Below are 16,286 nucleotides of genomic sequence, written 5' to 3' on the forward strand. Positions count from 1 at the left end.
CTTGCTGCCATTGACAACAATTTCCCATGAATCCCCGTCTTAACCTTTTTCAAAGATTTTTTTTTTTTATAAATCTGTTATTTAGCTCATTTTAAGTAATAGTTACATAAAAAAATGTATGATGTAATATTTCATGCAATAGAGAGTTAATTCAAACTTTTTAAAAGATTTGTATTAAACTTTCACTTTGATGTGGTGTCCAGGATCTCAAGCCTCTGCCTGCTAAGGTTATATCTTATCTAAACACATTACTGTATCACCTTGGAGCTTACTGACTTGCATCAGTTATTTCAGAATCTATTTTTTTTTGTTGGCTATCTCTTGGTTTCCTTTTACGTCTGTCTTTCTGCTGTCATCTCAAGCTTGTCATCACATTAGACGGAATTTATTAGGCCAAGATGGTGGCTGTACACATGTTTGACTGCTATTAACCATTTATAATGTCCCCCTCCTCTCTGCTTTTATCTCCTTTTGATGAAACCACTGCTGATACTTTGCTTACACACGCACCCATATGTTTCAGACCTGTGTTTTTTTTTATATGTCCATGCTGGCTACACTTGGCCTGCATGAGTAGAATGTATTTATTTGATATCTCCCTTAAATCTAATCCTTTTCAACATAAGCCAGTGCCCTCACACCACCAGCACAGCAGTAATATGGTCCAAATGGAAACAGATAGTGTCACTGAGAGCCAAGATGCTGCTGGGAGATGAGTTTAGTTAGTGATGCGGGACCAAATGTGACAGATAAGGTTTGCCTCCTAACTCGCTTTTACGCTTTCCTGTTGCTTATGCGGTAAATCTGGTTTATTGAACTAGTCAGCTGTTATCAAAATAAGTATTCACAGTCTTTACCCTTCCTTGGAAATTGAATTTTCAAAGCAGATGTTTTGAATATTACTTTGTTGGCTATAAAGTCTAAAGCAATAGAAAAAACATTAATTTGAAAGGAAATGTTAAAGGTGCTCAGTTACAGTATTTAAACCTGTAGATATATGATTAAAGAAATAAATTATAACTTTATCTGACCATATTTATTGTTTTTTTTTTTTTTTATACTTTTTTTTGTTGTATGAAAATGAGTGTTTTGGACCTGGGGTTGTTGCAGGACCTTCTTTGGGCCCTGTTCATTTTCAATTATTCCTGTGTTGTTGTTACTTATGTTGAGCAATTTCTCTACATGAGCTTTTTGTTCTTTCAGATTGCAGATTTTTTCGATCGCTTCATCTACTCACCTATCTTGCATGCTAGTAATCACAGTCCTCACTTGGATTATCTTTCTACACACCCTGCTTGTGAGGATTTTATCCTGTGTGCTCTCTGTTTTTCTCCCGTTTGTGTTAGACCTTTTTAGCTCACCAGTATAAATTTTCAAAGTTTGTTTTTTCTCATTCAAGTTTTTTTTTTTTTTTTTACCGATCACCCTGTGCATATCTATTTTTTTTTTCTTTCTTTTTTCCTTTATTTAACCAGGTAAACCCCGTTGAGATCTGGATCTCATTTTCAAAGGGGGACCTGGGCAGAGATCTGCAATACATTGCAACCTGGTTACAAAAATAAAACCAATTAATACATATACACAAATATAAAGCAATAAAAACAATTTAAAAGCAGTGACACTGTATCATAGAAGCTTGTTTTCTATCTTTAAGAACTGCTTGAAATGTAATGTGTATATCTAACTTAGTTCTGATAAAGTTTTCAGGTTATATATATATGTCATAAAGTGAAGATCTGTGTGCTGATCTATCAGCCGTGGAGGATTTATACTCCATACAGATGGAAAAAAAACAAAAACAAATCCCACCTTTATTGAAAGTATTTTAAACTTTTGCTGTAGGACATTTTTTTTTTAGTTTAATAGTAACTTAAAAAAAAACAGTGAACAAATGTAATAGTGGTTTCTCAGTAATGGAGATCTGGAAGATTCTTATCAGCCTCACCTGGGCCACCTGCTGATGTTCCACGTTGAAGCTGAAGCCATTCGTCTTTAAGATCCCCTTCATTTAGCTTCTGGTCAAGCTTCCCTCGTGCACACCAACGAACTATCACCCACCTCTGCCCCAACTCCTCCATTACTCTCACGCTTTTCTCAATCCTGCTCACCCTGTGGCTTATGTCATAGGCAGTGTCCAGGCCCCAGGAGGAACATTACTCTAATTCTTTTCACAGGTTACTCATCCAAGTGAATGTTGATTCACAGCATCAACGTTCTTTGCTGGAAAAAAAGCACCAAAAAACGTTTCATTCATGTCAATAAAACCACTCTAAATGCAGCTTTTCTCCAGCTTGAAATTAGATTATTGCACTGAATGTTATTCCTTGTGATGTGTTTTTTTCTTTAATCACAAGTATGACTATAAACTAACACATTGTTGTGCTTCTTTTAGCTTTCTTTTTAACTTTTTAAAATATAATCATCTTTTGTTTTCATCCAGCTGATCGGTAGTGCACAGATTGGGATGTGGGATGCCATCATCTGGGTTACTGGGAGCTCAGTAGAGTTGACAAAGATTAAGTTACCTCCCACACTCTTCTTTGCATCTCATTAAATTAGACTTTAATTTGCTGGAATAGAATAGCTAAGCAAAATTTAAGGAGCTGGAAAAGCATAACTGTTTCCTTTAATAGCGCTAGATTGGTTATGTCCATACAAAGCAGATTTTAGCTGTTATTTGGGTTTATGCATCTCCCAGGTTGTAGCAACTTTACTATTATAAGTATTAATTTCTAGATCAGGTCAAAAATCTTTCACATCAATAAATGATTCCTGAAGAAAGTTGCACAATTCCGATTAAGTTTTTGTTTTATTGCAAACATATAATCAAGATGTAATCACAACAATTTTACAAATTCCCACTTCATAAAGATGCAAAGCAAAGATGTAAGACAGCTGACATCAATCTGGAGAACAATTCATTACAGGCAGCCTCCTGACCTTCTGTTAATGAGAAATTTTTGATTTGTGCGATTGTAATTTGAAGCTGTTATTGTCAAAATGCTACAATACCAGCAGGTCAAATCTCCATTAATCAATTCTCAAAGCAACTGGAATTGCGTTGTGTCGACTTGAAATGTCTGTGCTGCCATCCTTATTAAATCTCGTCTGACGCGCCTGTGATAGCTTATCTCTCAGCTGTCGCTACTGATAGAGTCGGTTTGTAGGGCCTGCTGTCAAAAATGACATTTGTAGTATACATGCAGACAATATCGCCTGTACACACGACACTCATTCCCTCATTACTGATGTTTACCAGGCATTGGTCTACCTCTTTAACAGCTGAGGGTCACCCCTGCTAGATGGCAATTCAGAAGTGAAACAAACCCGTTTGTGAAATGAATAAGTGACCTTGCTGACAGTGTTCATAATATGAATTCACAGCAACAGATTAAATAACCAAATAAAAAAAAAAAACCCTCTTGAATACCCTGTCGGACGTTGGGTTATTACACCTGACAAGTTTTTTTCCTATCTCTCTTGCCTCTGTGATGTATTTTCTGTATATCTTTGAGCAGTCTCTTGTTCACTCATGCTTCCCTTTTCCATTTATACAGGCATGTTTTATTCTCTCCCTTCAATGGCATTTACATACACTGCAATAGTGCTAGCTATAGAGCCATATATACATTAAAATTTGTTTTCATTCCTGTCACATATGGAAGCCTAATAAGTGAAGATACACATAGGTGTTACAGTAAGCGAAAGCCTAAAATAAATCCGAGAAATAACTTCTGAAATAGACCAACTTACTTTACAAAGAACAATTGGTAGTCATTAGGATTTTTTTTTTTATCTCTTTCTCTTTCAAACTGCATTAATGTCACATTAAAAATATTTTGGGGATAAATTTGTAAAGACAAATAACCGGGTATGATATGGGAACTGTTAGCCAATACTTTTTTTGTTTCAAGAAAAACATAAATATGAAACTATCCTCTTAATCATCACTTTTGAAACTTTGAAAACACCATGTCATATATCAGTTATTGATATGTCACCTACTTTTTCTGGAGTTATGAGGGTACTTTCATTTTATTTTATGGAGTCCTTTAGAGAAAGTGAACATACATTGAAGTTTAACTGATCAGTATTTTGCGCAATCCCCTTTTTGTTTCTGTAGATTTCTCATTCTCTTGAACTGTACCATTTATAAAAATATGATTTAAATAGTTTTATCTGTCTTTTTTTCACCTCTACTATCAATATGGTTCAATTTCGTTATCTCCCTAAAAAGAACCCCTCTCTCTAAGCCTGAATGAAAAGATGCTTAGGCCCCTGTGCTTCCTCTAACTATTACAAAACACTACACTTCATCTCTCAACACAGTATTGGTTTAAGAGGAACCTAGAGTTAGATTCATTTAGAAATTGTTGGTTTCTTTTTAACACATGCTTTATTAGTGCAGTGACAACACATATTTAAAATCAAAACATTTAAAGGAACTGCTATTTGGCCATCAGCCAATTTGCAGCCCATGTAGGTTAGAGATATTTAACATCTCTGTTGGATAATGTTTCCCACCCCATGCATGAAGCTGGTGCTGAACTGGAAAGCTCCTTCAGTGACAGAGTGCTGCACCCTTAATGCACCAGGGAGCGTTATCACAGATCCTTCCTCCCTGCAGCTCTAAGACTTTATAACCATCACTGTTCCCAACATCCTCAATAAGTTGTTACATTGATGATGATTTTTGCACAGTTTCTGTTTTAGTCACTTAAAACCATACTTCTGTCATTTCATTTTGTTTTTTATCTCTGGTGTTGCTGCTGTTGTTCACATATCCATTGCTTTAAAAATGTTCACAGCTGTTATTGATTTTTTATTCTCCAGATACAGAGTATTATATTGTAAAACACTGTACATTATAACACTCTATTTGTTTTATTTTCTTATCTGTTATTTTTATACACTTTTCTAAGGTGGACATTGTGTGACCACTTTTACTATGGCCTTTGCTGCCGTAAACACCACAATTTTCCCATTGTGGGACAATAAAGGGATTTTCTATTCTATTCTATTCTATTCTACTGTATTCTATGTTGTGTATTTTATGTACTGTATGTTACTTACCTAAACAGGGACAAGGTGTGCATGCCTTCAATGCAGAAAATATATATTTGCTTTTTGTGTCCAGAAGGCCTCAAGGCACAAAAAAAAGTAACCCTCACAAGTAATTCAACCTCAAGAAGCTTGTCAGCAAAATTCTCTCAACAATAATAATGCTTCACATTGGTGTCATTTTAAAGCTCTTTCCTTACTCTGCTGACACTATGCTAATGATACATGTATTATTTGGCCAAGTGGTTTCTGAGAGGGTGTGCATGTATAACAGATTGATTGCTATATACATATTGTTTATGGTGAGGAGATAATGGCTTTGAGTTTCACTCTCTCTAATGATTTGCATGCAGGGTGAATAAAGGTGTTGAAGGTGCCCTTAGAGTAAATTTATAGGTAGCTAAGTGAAAAGCATTCCCATGCGTGAGTAAGCCAGTACAATGCAAAAGTATGAAGTATACATGCTCTGTAACGCCACCCAGACAAAACATTGCCTTGCAAAGGTGTACTCTCTGAATGCTTTCACATTTAATCAAGTTATTGTACAACCACTAACTCAGAGTACTTTATCAGCCTTACTCTCCCAATCGGAGAAAAACAGATAGTCTCTACAGCACCATTCCATTGCTGGATAATGTATAAATACAGGTTTCCTACAGTTCTTTTTTATCAGAAATGGAGTTTTAGATTAAAATACGTTTGTATTAGTCTACGGAAGTCAAGTGTTTAATCAGGGGCCAGCAATGACCAAAGAATAAGAAAGAGGATGGGTGGATGGAATGAGATATGAATGTTAGGATGGATAGCAAAATGGAGAGAGAGTTGAGGAAAGCCTAGACAAATAAACCTCACAAGTTTTGTTAGGCTGTGTAGTTGTCCTTTCGGTGAAGTCTTTGCCTTTTACTTAATGTCTTTGTTACTATAAACTGTGTTAGTAATAATATTTAACCCGTCCTATATATACAATGCTGTAGCGAAATATATTTTCTTCGGAAACTTTCTTATTATCCCAAAAAGCACCTCATTATACCACATAGAGTACATAATGACCCTTGAATTCACTTTCTCTAATGGGTTTTTGCCCTGCAGCCATAATTTTCATGAACCCTGTTGAGTTTTTGTAGAGCAAAAATGATCATGTTTGTTTACAATGAAACCTCTGTGGGGAGCCTTAATGTCGCAGAACTTATGAGGAATTCTTCTCATACTTTGTGTCATCACCATTTGTTCTGTTAAGAGGTGATCTGAAGGTTATGGTTTTAATAGAGGGAAAGTTGTAGCATTAAGTTCTGATCCTTTAAAATTTATCATGGAACATTTTTCCTTTTTCTCATAAACACAGTAATATCTTTATATGTAATTGCCAGTCATCTGGAGGTCTTTAAAGTTCATTGAAGATTTTTTTTAAAGGGCTTCTTTTGAAATTGTGGTTTACTTTATACCTTTGGGAATGTTAACAGTCAAGCTTTTAGAGTTTAATATCTGCATAACTGTATGATGTGTTCATTAGTTTGATATTGGATTTGAAAATAATCTATAATGATTGTTTTTCCTTTCCCGTTTAACGTTCAGGCTTAGCAGTTTCTTCACGATCTGAACTGGACTGAACAATTCTTTCTGTTTTAGATAAAATAATACATTATTTTTTGTATTTGTGGTAGTTTATAATTGTACATTAGATGGATATTTTAAGAGGTCAAAGGTTTTCTTGTATGTAGTTTTCAATCAAATACAGTAGCAGTTATCTAAGGAAACCTCTGGGGCTTACAGATGCACCAATGGGTTCATATTTGAAGCACAAGTGACATTACAGTCTCCATTTTCCAAGACTTTCTCTAAAAAAGGCAATGACAGTGATTATAGAATTTTAATTGTAAAGTGCTTTTTATTTAATCCCTCATGAGGGATTGGAATAGTTAGTATCATAACTCAGCAGTACCTTGTTTAGTCCCAACAGGATCCAATCCCTTACTAAGGATGTAGAAAAAGTCAAGGAGGATTTTAAACTCAGTGTACTATAAAAGAACAAAGCACATAAAGAGAGTGATTGGATTTTTGTATGTTTGATACTATGAGCTGCACGGTGGTGCTGTTGTTTTAAAGAAAGAAGGTTCTAGATTCAATTGCCAGCCCAGGGTCTTTTTCATATGGAGTTTGCATGTTCTCCCTGCAGTGTCCCTGCATGAGAGGGTTCTCTCCGGGTACTCCCGCTTCCCCACACAGTCCAAAAAGATGACCGTTAGGTTAATTGGCAACTCTAAATTGTGGTTATATGTTTCTGTGATGCCCTGCAACAGACTGGTGATCTGACACAATTATCCTGAAGGACAGAAGTTTGAATTGGGAAAGGAACAGACTCCAGACCTCTAATCGAGCCCCCTCTAGCCTCTCCTTGCCTCTCCTATACTTATTTGAGCAACATATGCAGTTCCTTGAAATATATAGAAATTGTGAAAGTATGTCTATGACGAATTACCTGAATCCCTTTAAGCAGTTGGGTATTGTAATTAGCTTTTTCCCCTCTGAAGAACATCAAAACACATCTTCATTGCCTCAAGGAAATGTTATCATGTCTTTATATGTTAAAGAACAACTAACAGAAAGCTTGCAACTTATATTTTTTTTTTACTTTATTTAACAGTTAGACTTAGTTTTTGTTATCCATTTAATTATGTTCACTTATCATGAGACACTATACAACGGAGATCCTTTTTAAATTTTTTAACTAACGCAGGTTATCTGCTTCAAGAAAAACATTTTAAAAAAGTATTATCAAATGTATAACAAGCCTTTGGTTGTGATTAAAGTGAATGTTTGTTTCTTCTTTGCTCTTGGTATCTTGACAGTCTTTGACAAAGTAGATAGTTTTAGGTTCAGTAAAGTATTACAGAATGTTATCTTTTCATTTCATGCACACTGGTTGCAGTGAGATACTGGTCTGCAGAACAAAGGCTTAGGACAAAACCCTTGGCAATATCCAGACGGCAACAATAGAAGGAGGCATTGAAAGGAACGGCACGGCACAACAGTCCTGAAAGTTTTATTGGATATGAAAAGCGACACAAAATGCTCACTGCTTCCAATGGCATTTTATGCCTTCAGAAATCAGGGGTTCCCGGCAAACACTCACTGAACACACAAGAGTAGGTTCAAGGGGTGGCTGTTGAATAAATCGTTGTTCTGGAGGATTCTGAATGTAAGAATATTGCTTTGTATGAATTATTCATTTCCTATTTTCTCACTTTGTTTGACCACTGGACTCAAGGTCTCCATTAGTCCTGTGTGAAACAAGTGTTTGTTAAGGCTTAGGCAATAAATAAAACCATTTATCCATAACTCTGGAAAGGTCCCAGATTTGTATAAATTACACCCTCATAAATCTTTTGGTGTTTGTAAAAAGACAACTTTCGTTCTGCTGATGAATGTTATTATATATATTTTTTTTCATTTTCAAGTGCATGTAAAATAGAAGGTAAGGATTGCTACTGTACAACTTGCTTACCTTTGTTTAACAAAAAAAACTTGTGTCAGTACATGCGGAGAAATCCACTAAGCTTTATGGATGTGGAAGTATAGAATCTTATTTTACTATATTATTGAAATGATCAATTTTCCGTTATGAATGTAAACAGCGCAGCATCCTGTTTAGCACTGTAGTCTTTCATAGAGATGGTTTTGAGTGCAAATCCTTGCCGGGAGTCATCCTGCATGAACATTGCATATTCCCCATGATTATGTGCATCAAGCTCCCTTCTGTAGTTCAAAATCCTGTTTGCTCAGTTAATTGGTTTATTCTCTTGTTATTTCTAATATAGAATGTATGCATATCTGGTTGTTTTTCCTGCCATGTGATGGACTGGGGACCTATCCCAGGTACCTCTGTTGCATGAGGTGTAATAAGGTTTAAAAAACATTTCCGTCCATATTGACATGATAGCTTCACAGTTTGTCGATTGCTTATCCAAAATGTGAATCTTTTAATTCTAGGTTATCCCAAATGGGCTCAAATATATTGAGTTCTGCTTCTTGTTGATACTGTTGAAGTACACTGGATTAATTTTCTTATTGAAGAAAACATTTGAGATAAAATGAGTTTTTTTTAACATCGTTAACTATCCTGCTGTTTGTAGCTATCATGAGATTTGTATTCTGTAGCTGTTAAGAATTTGAGAAAATAGTAGATAGGAGGGCTTTGGAATTTAAGCTATAATCAGTCGCTATAGAGGCAGTAGAAGTGTGTTTAAAAAATATTCTTTGTACCACTGAACTCCTGAACTGATCAAGAAAACTGGGATGAATGCAACCCACATATTCTTTAATTATCTTTAGACAAAGTTCTAACCTCACCATCTGAATATAATCATATAAATCTACACTCATTGAATAGATTTTTCTTTTCTTTTTTTTTTGAACTATAACCTTAGCTTCCCATTCTTAGTTAAAATGTCATATCAGGTTGTAACAACTAGTTATTTGAGCCGATGTTGGCTTTCCTCAATTCCATTCAAACTGAAATAAAAATCACATATCTTATATTTTTAAATAAACTATATGCACATGCATGATTAAATAATGCATTTAGAACCTTGCGGGTATTATTTGCCACCGAAAACATAACATTTTCCGAACCCTATCTGATCATATGTGGGTTCCCTCCATTTTACCACATTGCAATATTACCACTTCTGACAGCTGAACATTCTGAGACAACTTTATTTTTTCAGGATGTAGAAATTAGCTTAAAAGAAAAGTTGCTTCCCTGCGCTGAGTACCTGCTGAAAGAGCCACTTTGTGCCGGAATCATCAAGCTCTGCCTTACATCACCTCTCCCTGATTAGAGAAAGTGGGTGATTTTTTTTTAAGTTCTGGCACAGCTCGGTTGAGGTAGGTGTTACCTGAAGGGGTCTTCTATGTGGATATTTCTCATCCACTATTTTTCACAGGAGAGGAGAGGGATGATGATCGGACAGCAGAACTCAGACAGCAAAACTTACAAAAGCATGGATCGAGCAAAATACCACTTTGTCCATGAATTTGAGGAAGGAATTGCATTTGAACATAGTTAACTGACCCGTATAGACCCTTTAAGAAAGCTTACTGTAAATGGGAATTAAATGTTGTAACTTTCCATTTTTAAATGTCCTCTCAGCAATTTTGATGACAGCTTTGGGTAGAAACAATCTCTAGTTGACAGTGTTAAAGCTGTTATGAAGAAACTTCTGACTTAAAAGATATGGACTGTTTCTGAATATCCTCCCTATCCTTTAACCCCTCAATCACTACACTGTACAGTATAGAGTAGGGACTACAGTATATTGTGGACTTTATAGTACTGTAAACTCAGTTAAAGACGTCTACCATTCTCCTCTTGCATCAATAATAAATTTTTTCTGTCTAAAACAATGGTTGCTTACTAGATTTTGTTCTCTTTTCTGACAGTTTTCAAGAAAATCTTAGTACTGAGTAATAATAATCCCAATAGATCAGCATTTCTATCTATTTACACCCACCAAATGCGTAATTTAAACTTTAGCAGGCTGTCTAAAGTACATAAATTCAATACGTTTTTGACAACTGATTAGCTGAGTCATCACCTGTACCACTTTTTTTCTGATAAATTATTAAGCAGTTTCAAAAGACTGTTCAGTATAGTTAAAAAGATGCCTTATATACTTTCAGCATGTGTTGAATACAAAATCAAAAATGACTACTTTATGCATAATCAATTTGCACATAACATTCATCTTGCTCATTCTTTCATATCAGTTCATGTTTATCACTGCTGCTCTTTATCTCTTGTTATGCTTAAAGCTCCCAAGAGGTGTATTTATTTGAATTTTTTAAAAACACAAAGAGACTGTTAACCTCCATAAAAATAATTTGAAATGGTTGACTTTATTTACCTGACTGAATCGTCTCTCTCTCTACGATTTTGTTTTCTCTGCCTATTTCTCACATTTTTCAACTCATCCCTTAATTTCATTTTATCCCCAATGTTTATCTACATTTTTTTCACTTTCCCATCTTTTTTCCAATCTTTTTGCATTAGTGTTTTTTTTTTTTTTCCTCCGTGTCTTTAACCGTTCTCCCTCTGTCTCCTCTGCAGCTGGGATCGTTCGAAAAAGGCAGTGGTGTGAGATGGTTCCGTGTTTGGAGGACGAAGGCTGTGACCTGTTAGTCAATAAATCTGGATGGACTTGTACACAGCCTGGAGGCCGAGTTAAAACCACCACGGTAAGTTCAGAGGCCCTGTGAGCTCTATGGCTACATAGACAATACATACAATCAGTTCCAGTAAAAACAAATCAAATCCAATGCAACTCTTTATGATTAATTTGATATGTTTCACTGGCATTTGTTATAATGAGAAAACCATTATTTTTCCTTGAAAACAAACAACTAAAAGGAAAATTTTCTCAAAGAAATATAAACATTACCACTGAAAAAATTATGCAACTTTTTTTTGCATTTACTTAATCATATTTAGTTACTTTAACGCAATTGTTTCATTTTAGCAGGGCAGGACATAAAACAATTGTGTTAAAGTAACTAAATATGATTAAGTAAATGCAAAAAATCGGTTGCATTCTTTTTTTCATTGTAGTCTTACTTTGCAAAACCTGCAATACCTGCTAATATATAATTTGCTTCATTGTGCTTGAGTGACTTGCTAACTGCCTTCACCTGAGCCCTATAAGGTATATATTAAATATCGCCAAGAGGAACCAGAACCAACCATATAGAAAGGCTGAGGGTCTCTTGTAAATGCTGCATCAATGCAAAAGGAGTTCATCCACATCCTTATTCATCAGTTAGATGTTGTTTTCCTGCTACTGTAGGTTGATTGACTTAAGAAAATAAACTATAGCTGTCAATTGCAACCTTATTTACATCAGAGAGCTGGGATCTTTCAGTAGCACATGCAAATGTCTCTCCATAAACAAAAAAATAAATAAAAACCATTCCTTGGAAAAAAATCTTTCTCTCCAATTCCTACAAACTCTATGGGCTTTGTTTACTTCCTCATCAGCAGTAATTAGTTTAAATTAGAGACTCTTAATGGTAATGATGGCAGCAGATGGGGAGCTGCAGCTTGTGTTGGTTAAAATGCCGCCCATTCAATCCTCCACACCTTATATCCACTCAGCTGAGGCTCCTCCTCTGCTCTGCTCTCTGCTACTTCTCCTCCTTACCCTTTGAAAATTGCAAACATCCTCTTATTGTCAAGCCTTTTTACTATAGCGTCACAAACTATTTCTCCTATTACAGTTTTTAATGTGGCAATGTACAATCTCTACAATGAGGCTCCATAAAGTCCCACAGCAGTTGCCTTGTATGTCATTGTCATTGTGGCATCATTAATGCATGTGTAATGATTTATTAATCATCAGTGTTTATGTCTTCATGCTACACACACATGCATGCATGCAAACATGGATATAAGCCCAGCAGACTTAAAATGTCAAACATAGGAGCGCACTGAAACATGTATACGGATATAAACTGCAATCATGAGCGATGACACAAACCTGAAAATGAGCGTTCTGTGGAAAAACAGCGACATATCACTCACACTAATAGGTCAAATATACAGTAGCAGATGTTATTTATTATATGTGAAATACAATATACAAAAATTAGCATCTGTGTATTATGGTGTGGAGTTTGCAGATATAGCCCCCATTGGACTCGAGTGGATCTGTTACGTGTGTGTTGCATTGATTGCTCCAAATATGTGGGTTCCAGGGTTTGCATATTCATGACATGTATCTCCGCTTTACAGCAGAGAGAGACCCTACAAGCTTTGCCCTACATGTGCACTTCACATGGTGCTTTAAGGTGTCAGTCAGTGTAGCTCTCAGCCGCTTACGCTGACAATATGCAGAAAGTGACAGGTATTGCTTGCTTGCTTCATTGGCTACTTTAAACTTGGTGACAGCTAGTCAAATGGCTGGACAGCTAGACGCACTCATCTGTGCCAGTGGCTGTGTGTGTTAGTGTGTGCGTGGTGAGGAGTGTAAGTGTGTTTAAGCTGCTTTCACTTTTGGGGTGAGAAAAACTGGTAATATCTTAAAGAAAATTTAAAATATTATATATATTAATATGTTGGATAGAAATTTTCCTGGCATTACCACCTTGACAAAAAAATAAACCTTTGGTTTAAAGTATTTGTATTAAAATAGCAGTTCAGTGTTCTGCAGCTGTTCAATCTTTAATACAGTGTATTTTTAATTTAAATTATAGATATAATTATGTGGGGAAAAAATAAACGCCCCTCTGTTTAATTATATGTTTTGAGTAATATTATTATCGATATGTCGGAGGGAATAAATTATTATTTGATGCACAGGAAGAACATGCAAGCATCTTTGATTGTACCCTGGGATTTACTAATTGCCAGACAGCTACGCCATTGCACAATCCTTTGCGATTTAATTAAATACTTTTATTTGATTTTCAGTTCCTTAACGTTTCAATACCACCACTGTCTGATCTGTATTCAATCAGAAATTGCAAGGGTTGGTTGATGTAGCAGGGGACCCAAATGCAGAGTAGAATTAGGCAGGGAAGATTACCTGCAAAATTGAATGAAAAAGTCAAAATGCAAAATACGAAGTCCAGAACTGATTGACAAGAAAACTTAAGAAACAAAAAACTAGGAGACACGAGGAAGGATTAAATAAAAAAAAGAATGACGAGGATCCTGCACTGAACAGGAGGTGTGTGTATATATATATATATATATATATATATATATATATATATATATATATATATATATATATATATATATATATATATATATATATATATATATATATATATATGAGACAAAAACAATGGGAGGGAGGACTAATTAGCTAATAGGGAGCAGGCGTAGACAGAAGTAACTAGAAGGAACTAAGGGAAAGGAGACTGCTACAAGGGGGCAACAGAGAGTAACTCAAAAAATCAGCACTGCGTAAATATAACACAAAATGGAATAGAAACCATTGACCAAGAAAACACAGAATGACATAAATCAAAGTGTAACTGAAACGTAAACAGAAGTCCACAAAGGGCACAATCATGACAAGAAATATTCCTGAAGGAATACATTTATTTATATCGGATTAGCACTTGAAAAGTGTTGTAGGTTTTTATCAGTCAGATAGCCAACAGTCCACAGGAAGATGCGGGAGAGGGGAAACACTATACTATTCTATGCATTTAGAGTGCCAAACTGTTCCTTTCAACAGCTTGTATATCTAATTAAAAGTGTTTCCAAAGCACACGGATAATATAAAAAACAACTTTTTTTTATTTTGTGAAAATATTGATTAACCTGATATTAGAAAGTAATCTATACAGTTTGATGTAAAGTAAAACAAGCTGCTATGATTGCATTACTCACGACTGGAAGTATTTCCAAACAAGCAAATGTATCTTGTTAAAATAAATTATGATTCAAATCTTATTTGGTGACATTTATTTAAAAAATGCAAATTAGAATCAGTTTTAATACAACATGATTTTTTGCATAATCAAGAAATGTTACTTAAAACACTGGCAGATATAAGGTTACTGTATACTCTATGGATATAGATTGTATATGTTTTTATTTTTAAATTACGCAAGCATCATGTTAACTTTGTACTCCTTCTTTAGAGTCCCCACTTTTCCTTCACTGGAAAAAGATCTAGAAATAAGTAAAACTGTCTCAAATTAAGTGCATTTACCCTTAACTTTAGTAGGTTAATGAGATGATTTGCCAATGGAATTAGTATTTTTACTCTTTAAATAAGATATTTAGATAAAATGCACTTGAAATAATAAAAATGCAATTGTGTTTCCTTATTTAAATGTAAATTGTCTAGTTCCATTGGCAAAATGTCTGTTATACCTTCTAAATTTAGGAACAAACGCACTTAGGGCCGGATTTATCAAGATCCAATTTTGCGTGCAGTAATTTGCGCGAGGGGCTGAACCATGGTTTGCGGGTGATTTAACAAGAGTGATTGCGTAACTGGTGGCAGGTGCAAAACTGTTGGAGACTCCCTATTTAAATGATGGTTTTGCGCGTTTTGTGGTTTGCGGCAAAGTAGTTTGTAGTTTGTGCAAACTAGTGTATTAAGAAATTTTAATCTTACAGTGACACCCCCACCCCCTCCAAAAAAAATAAAAATATATATATATATATATATATATATATATAAATATATATATATATATAAACTTTGGCAACCTTTATTCCCTAAGGTGGTATGTGGCTGACTTTCTACTTCACTGCAGTAAAAAAAAACAAAAAAAACAGGTGTTTTGTATTGACCTGTAGAAAAATATGGATAAGATGACTGCGCGTACGCATCCCCGCAGCATTGGCATGATATCTGGTATTGCGTGGGTCCTCCTTGTGGCTGGCTCCAAATCCATTCGGAGTTCCCCCAACAGCTCCAAAATGGCAATGCTGGATAAACGATATGTTTTGATGATCGTTTCCTCGTTCATTCCAAAAATATTCACACGGAGTGAAAAAATGCATTCTCTGCGTCTCCTTGCTTCATTTCGATGTCTCCTTCTTACAACAATAACCGCTGCCATGTGTGCGCAATTACGCATACAGACCATTTGCACCTTCTTTTGAAACGTGTTACATATAGAGTCAGATACCGTTAGCAAAATTGCTCTCAGGTTTAATAAATCACTTTGCAAGTGCTAAATTAATATATTTACATGTTCTCCTCCCACAAGACACACTTTAGCGTGTAATCGCCCCATATTGCATATTCATTGCAGAAAAAGTACTAAATGGATAAGAGGCGCTATTTAGCACGTTTTAAAGACCAAATCCTTTTAGCACGCTGTTGATAGATCAGTTTGTACATTTTTAATCGTGCGCAGTGAAATAGCTCACGTTTTTATACACGCAAACCTTTGATAGATCCGGCCCTTATTTTAAGAAAAAAATGACTTATCTAGATTTTGATTCTTTCCAGGGTTGCATGATCTTTAAAAGAATAGCTTCTTCTCTGAGGCGTTTCAAACGTAAACCAAAGCCACCCCATTCTTCTTTAAAAAGACTCCTGGCTGTGCACACTCCGCTGAGCATCTCTGACCTGTTGTCAGGTGTTTCAGTTTAAAAAACACCAGTGGTGACAAACAGACACGTCCCATGGGACATTTGACTAAGCCCAGTTAATTTAACTCAGCCCCATAACCCCATGAGGAGCTGACAAATGTCAGGA

The 16,286-nt window shown here is 35.4% G+C and overlaps 1 protein-coding gene across 3 annotated transcripts in view; it reads left to right on the top strand.

Moving 5' to 3' along the window:
• Positions 1-16,286, top strand: part of tafa5a (TAFA chemokine like family member 5a) — a 212,862-nt gene that overhangs the window by 173,736 nt on the left and 22,840 nt on the right. For all 3 annotated transcript variants that reach the window (XR_005279758.1, XR_005279759.1, XM_038274570.1), the window contains exon 3: positions 11,168-11,295. Coding sequence is in view for 1 of the 3 variants with exons in the window: in XM_038274570.1 (XP_038130498.1) it covers positions 11,168-11,295 (128 nt within the window). In the remaining 2 variants the exon portion in view is untranslated. The remainder of the gene's footprint in view (positions 1-11,167; positions 11,296-16,286) is intronic.

Source organism: Cyprinodon tularosa, unplaced genomic scaffold (assembly GCF_016077235.1).
Source record: "Cyprinodon tularosa strain WSP-4 unplaced genomic scaffold, ASM1607723v1 ctg92, whole genome shotgun sequence".
NCBI lineage: Eukaryota > Metazoa > Chordata > Actinopteri > Cyprinodontiformes > Cyprinodontidae > Cyprinodon > Cyprinodon tularosa.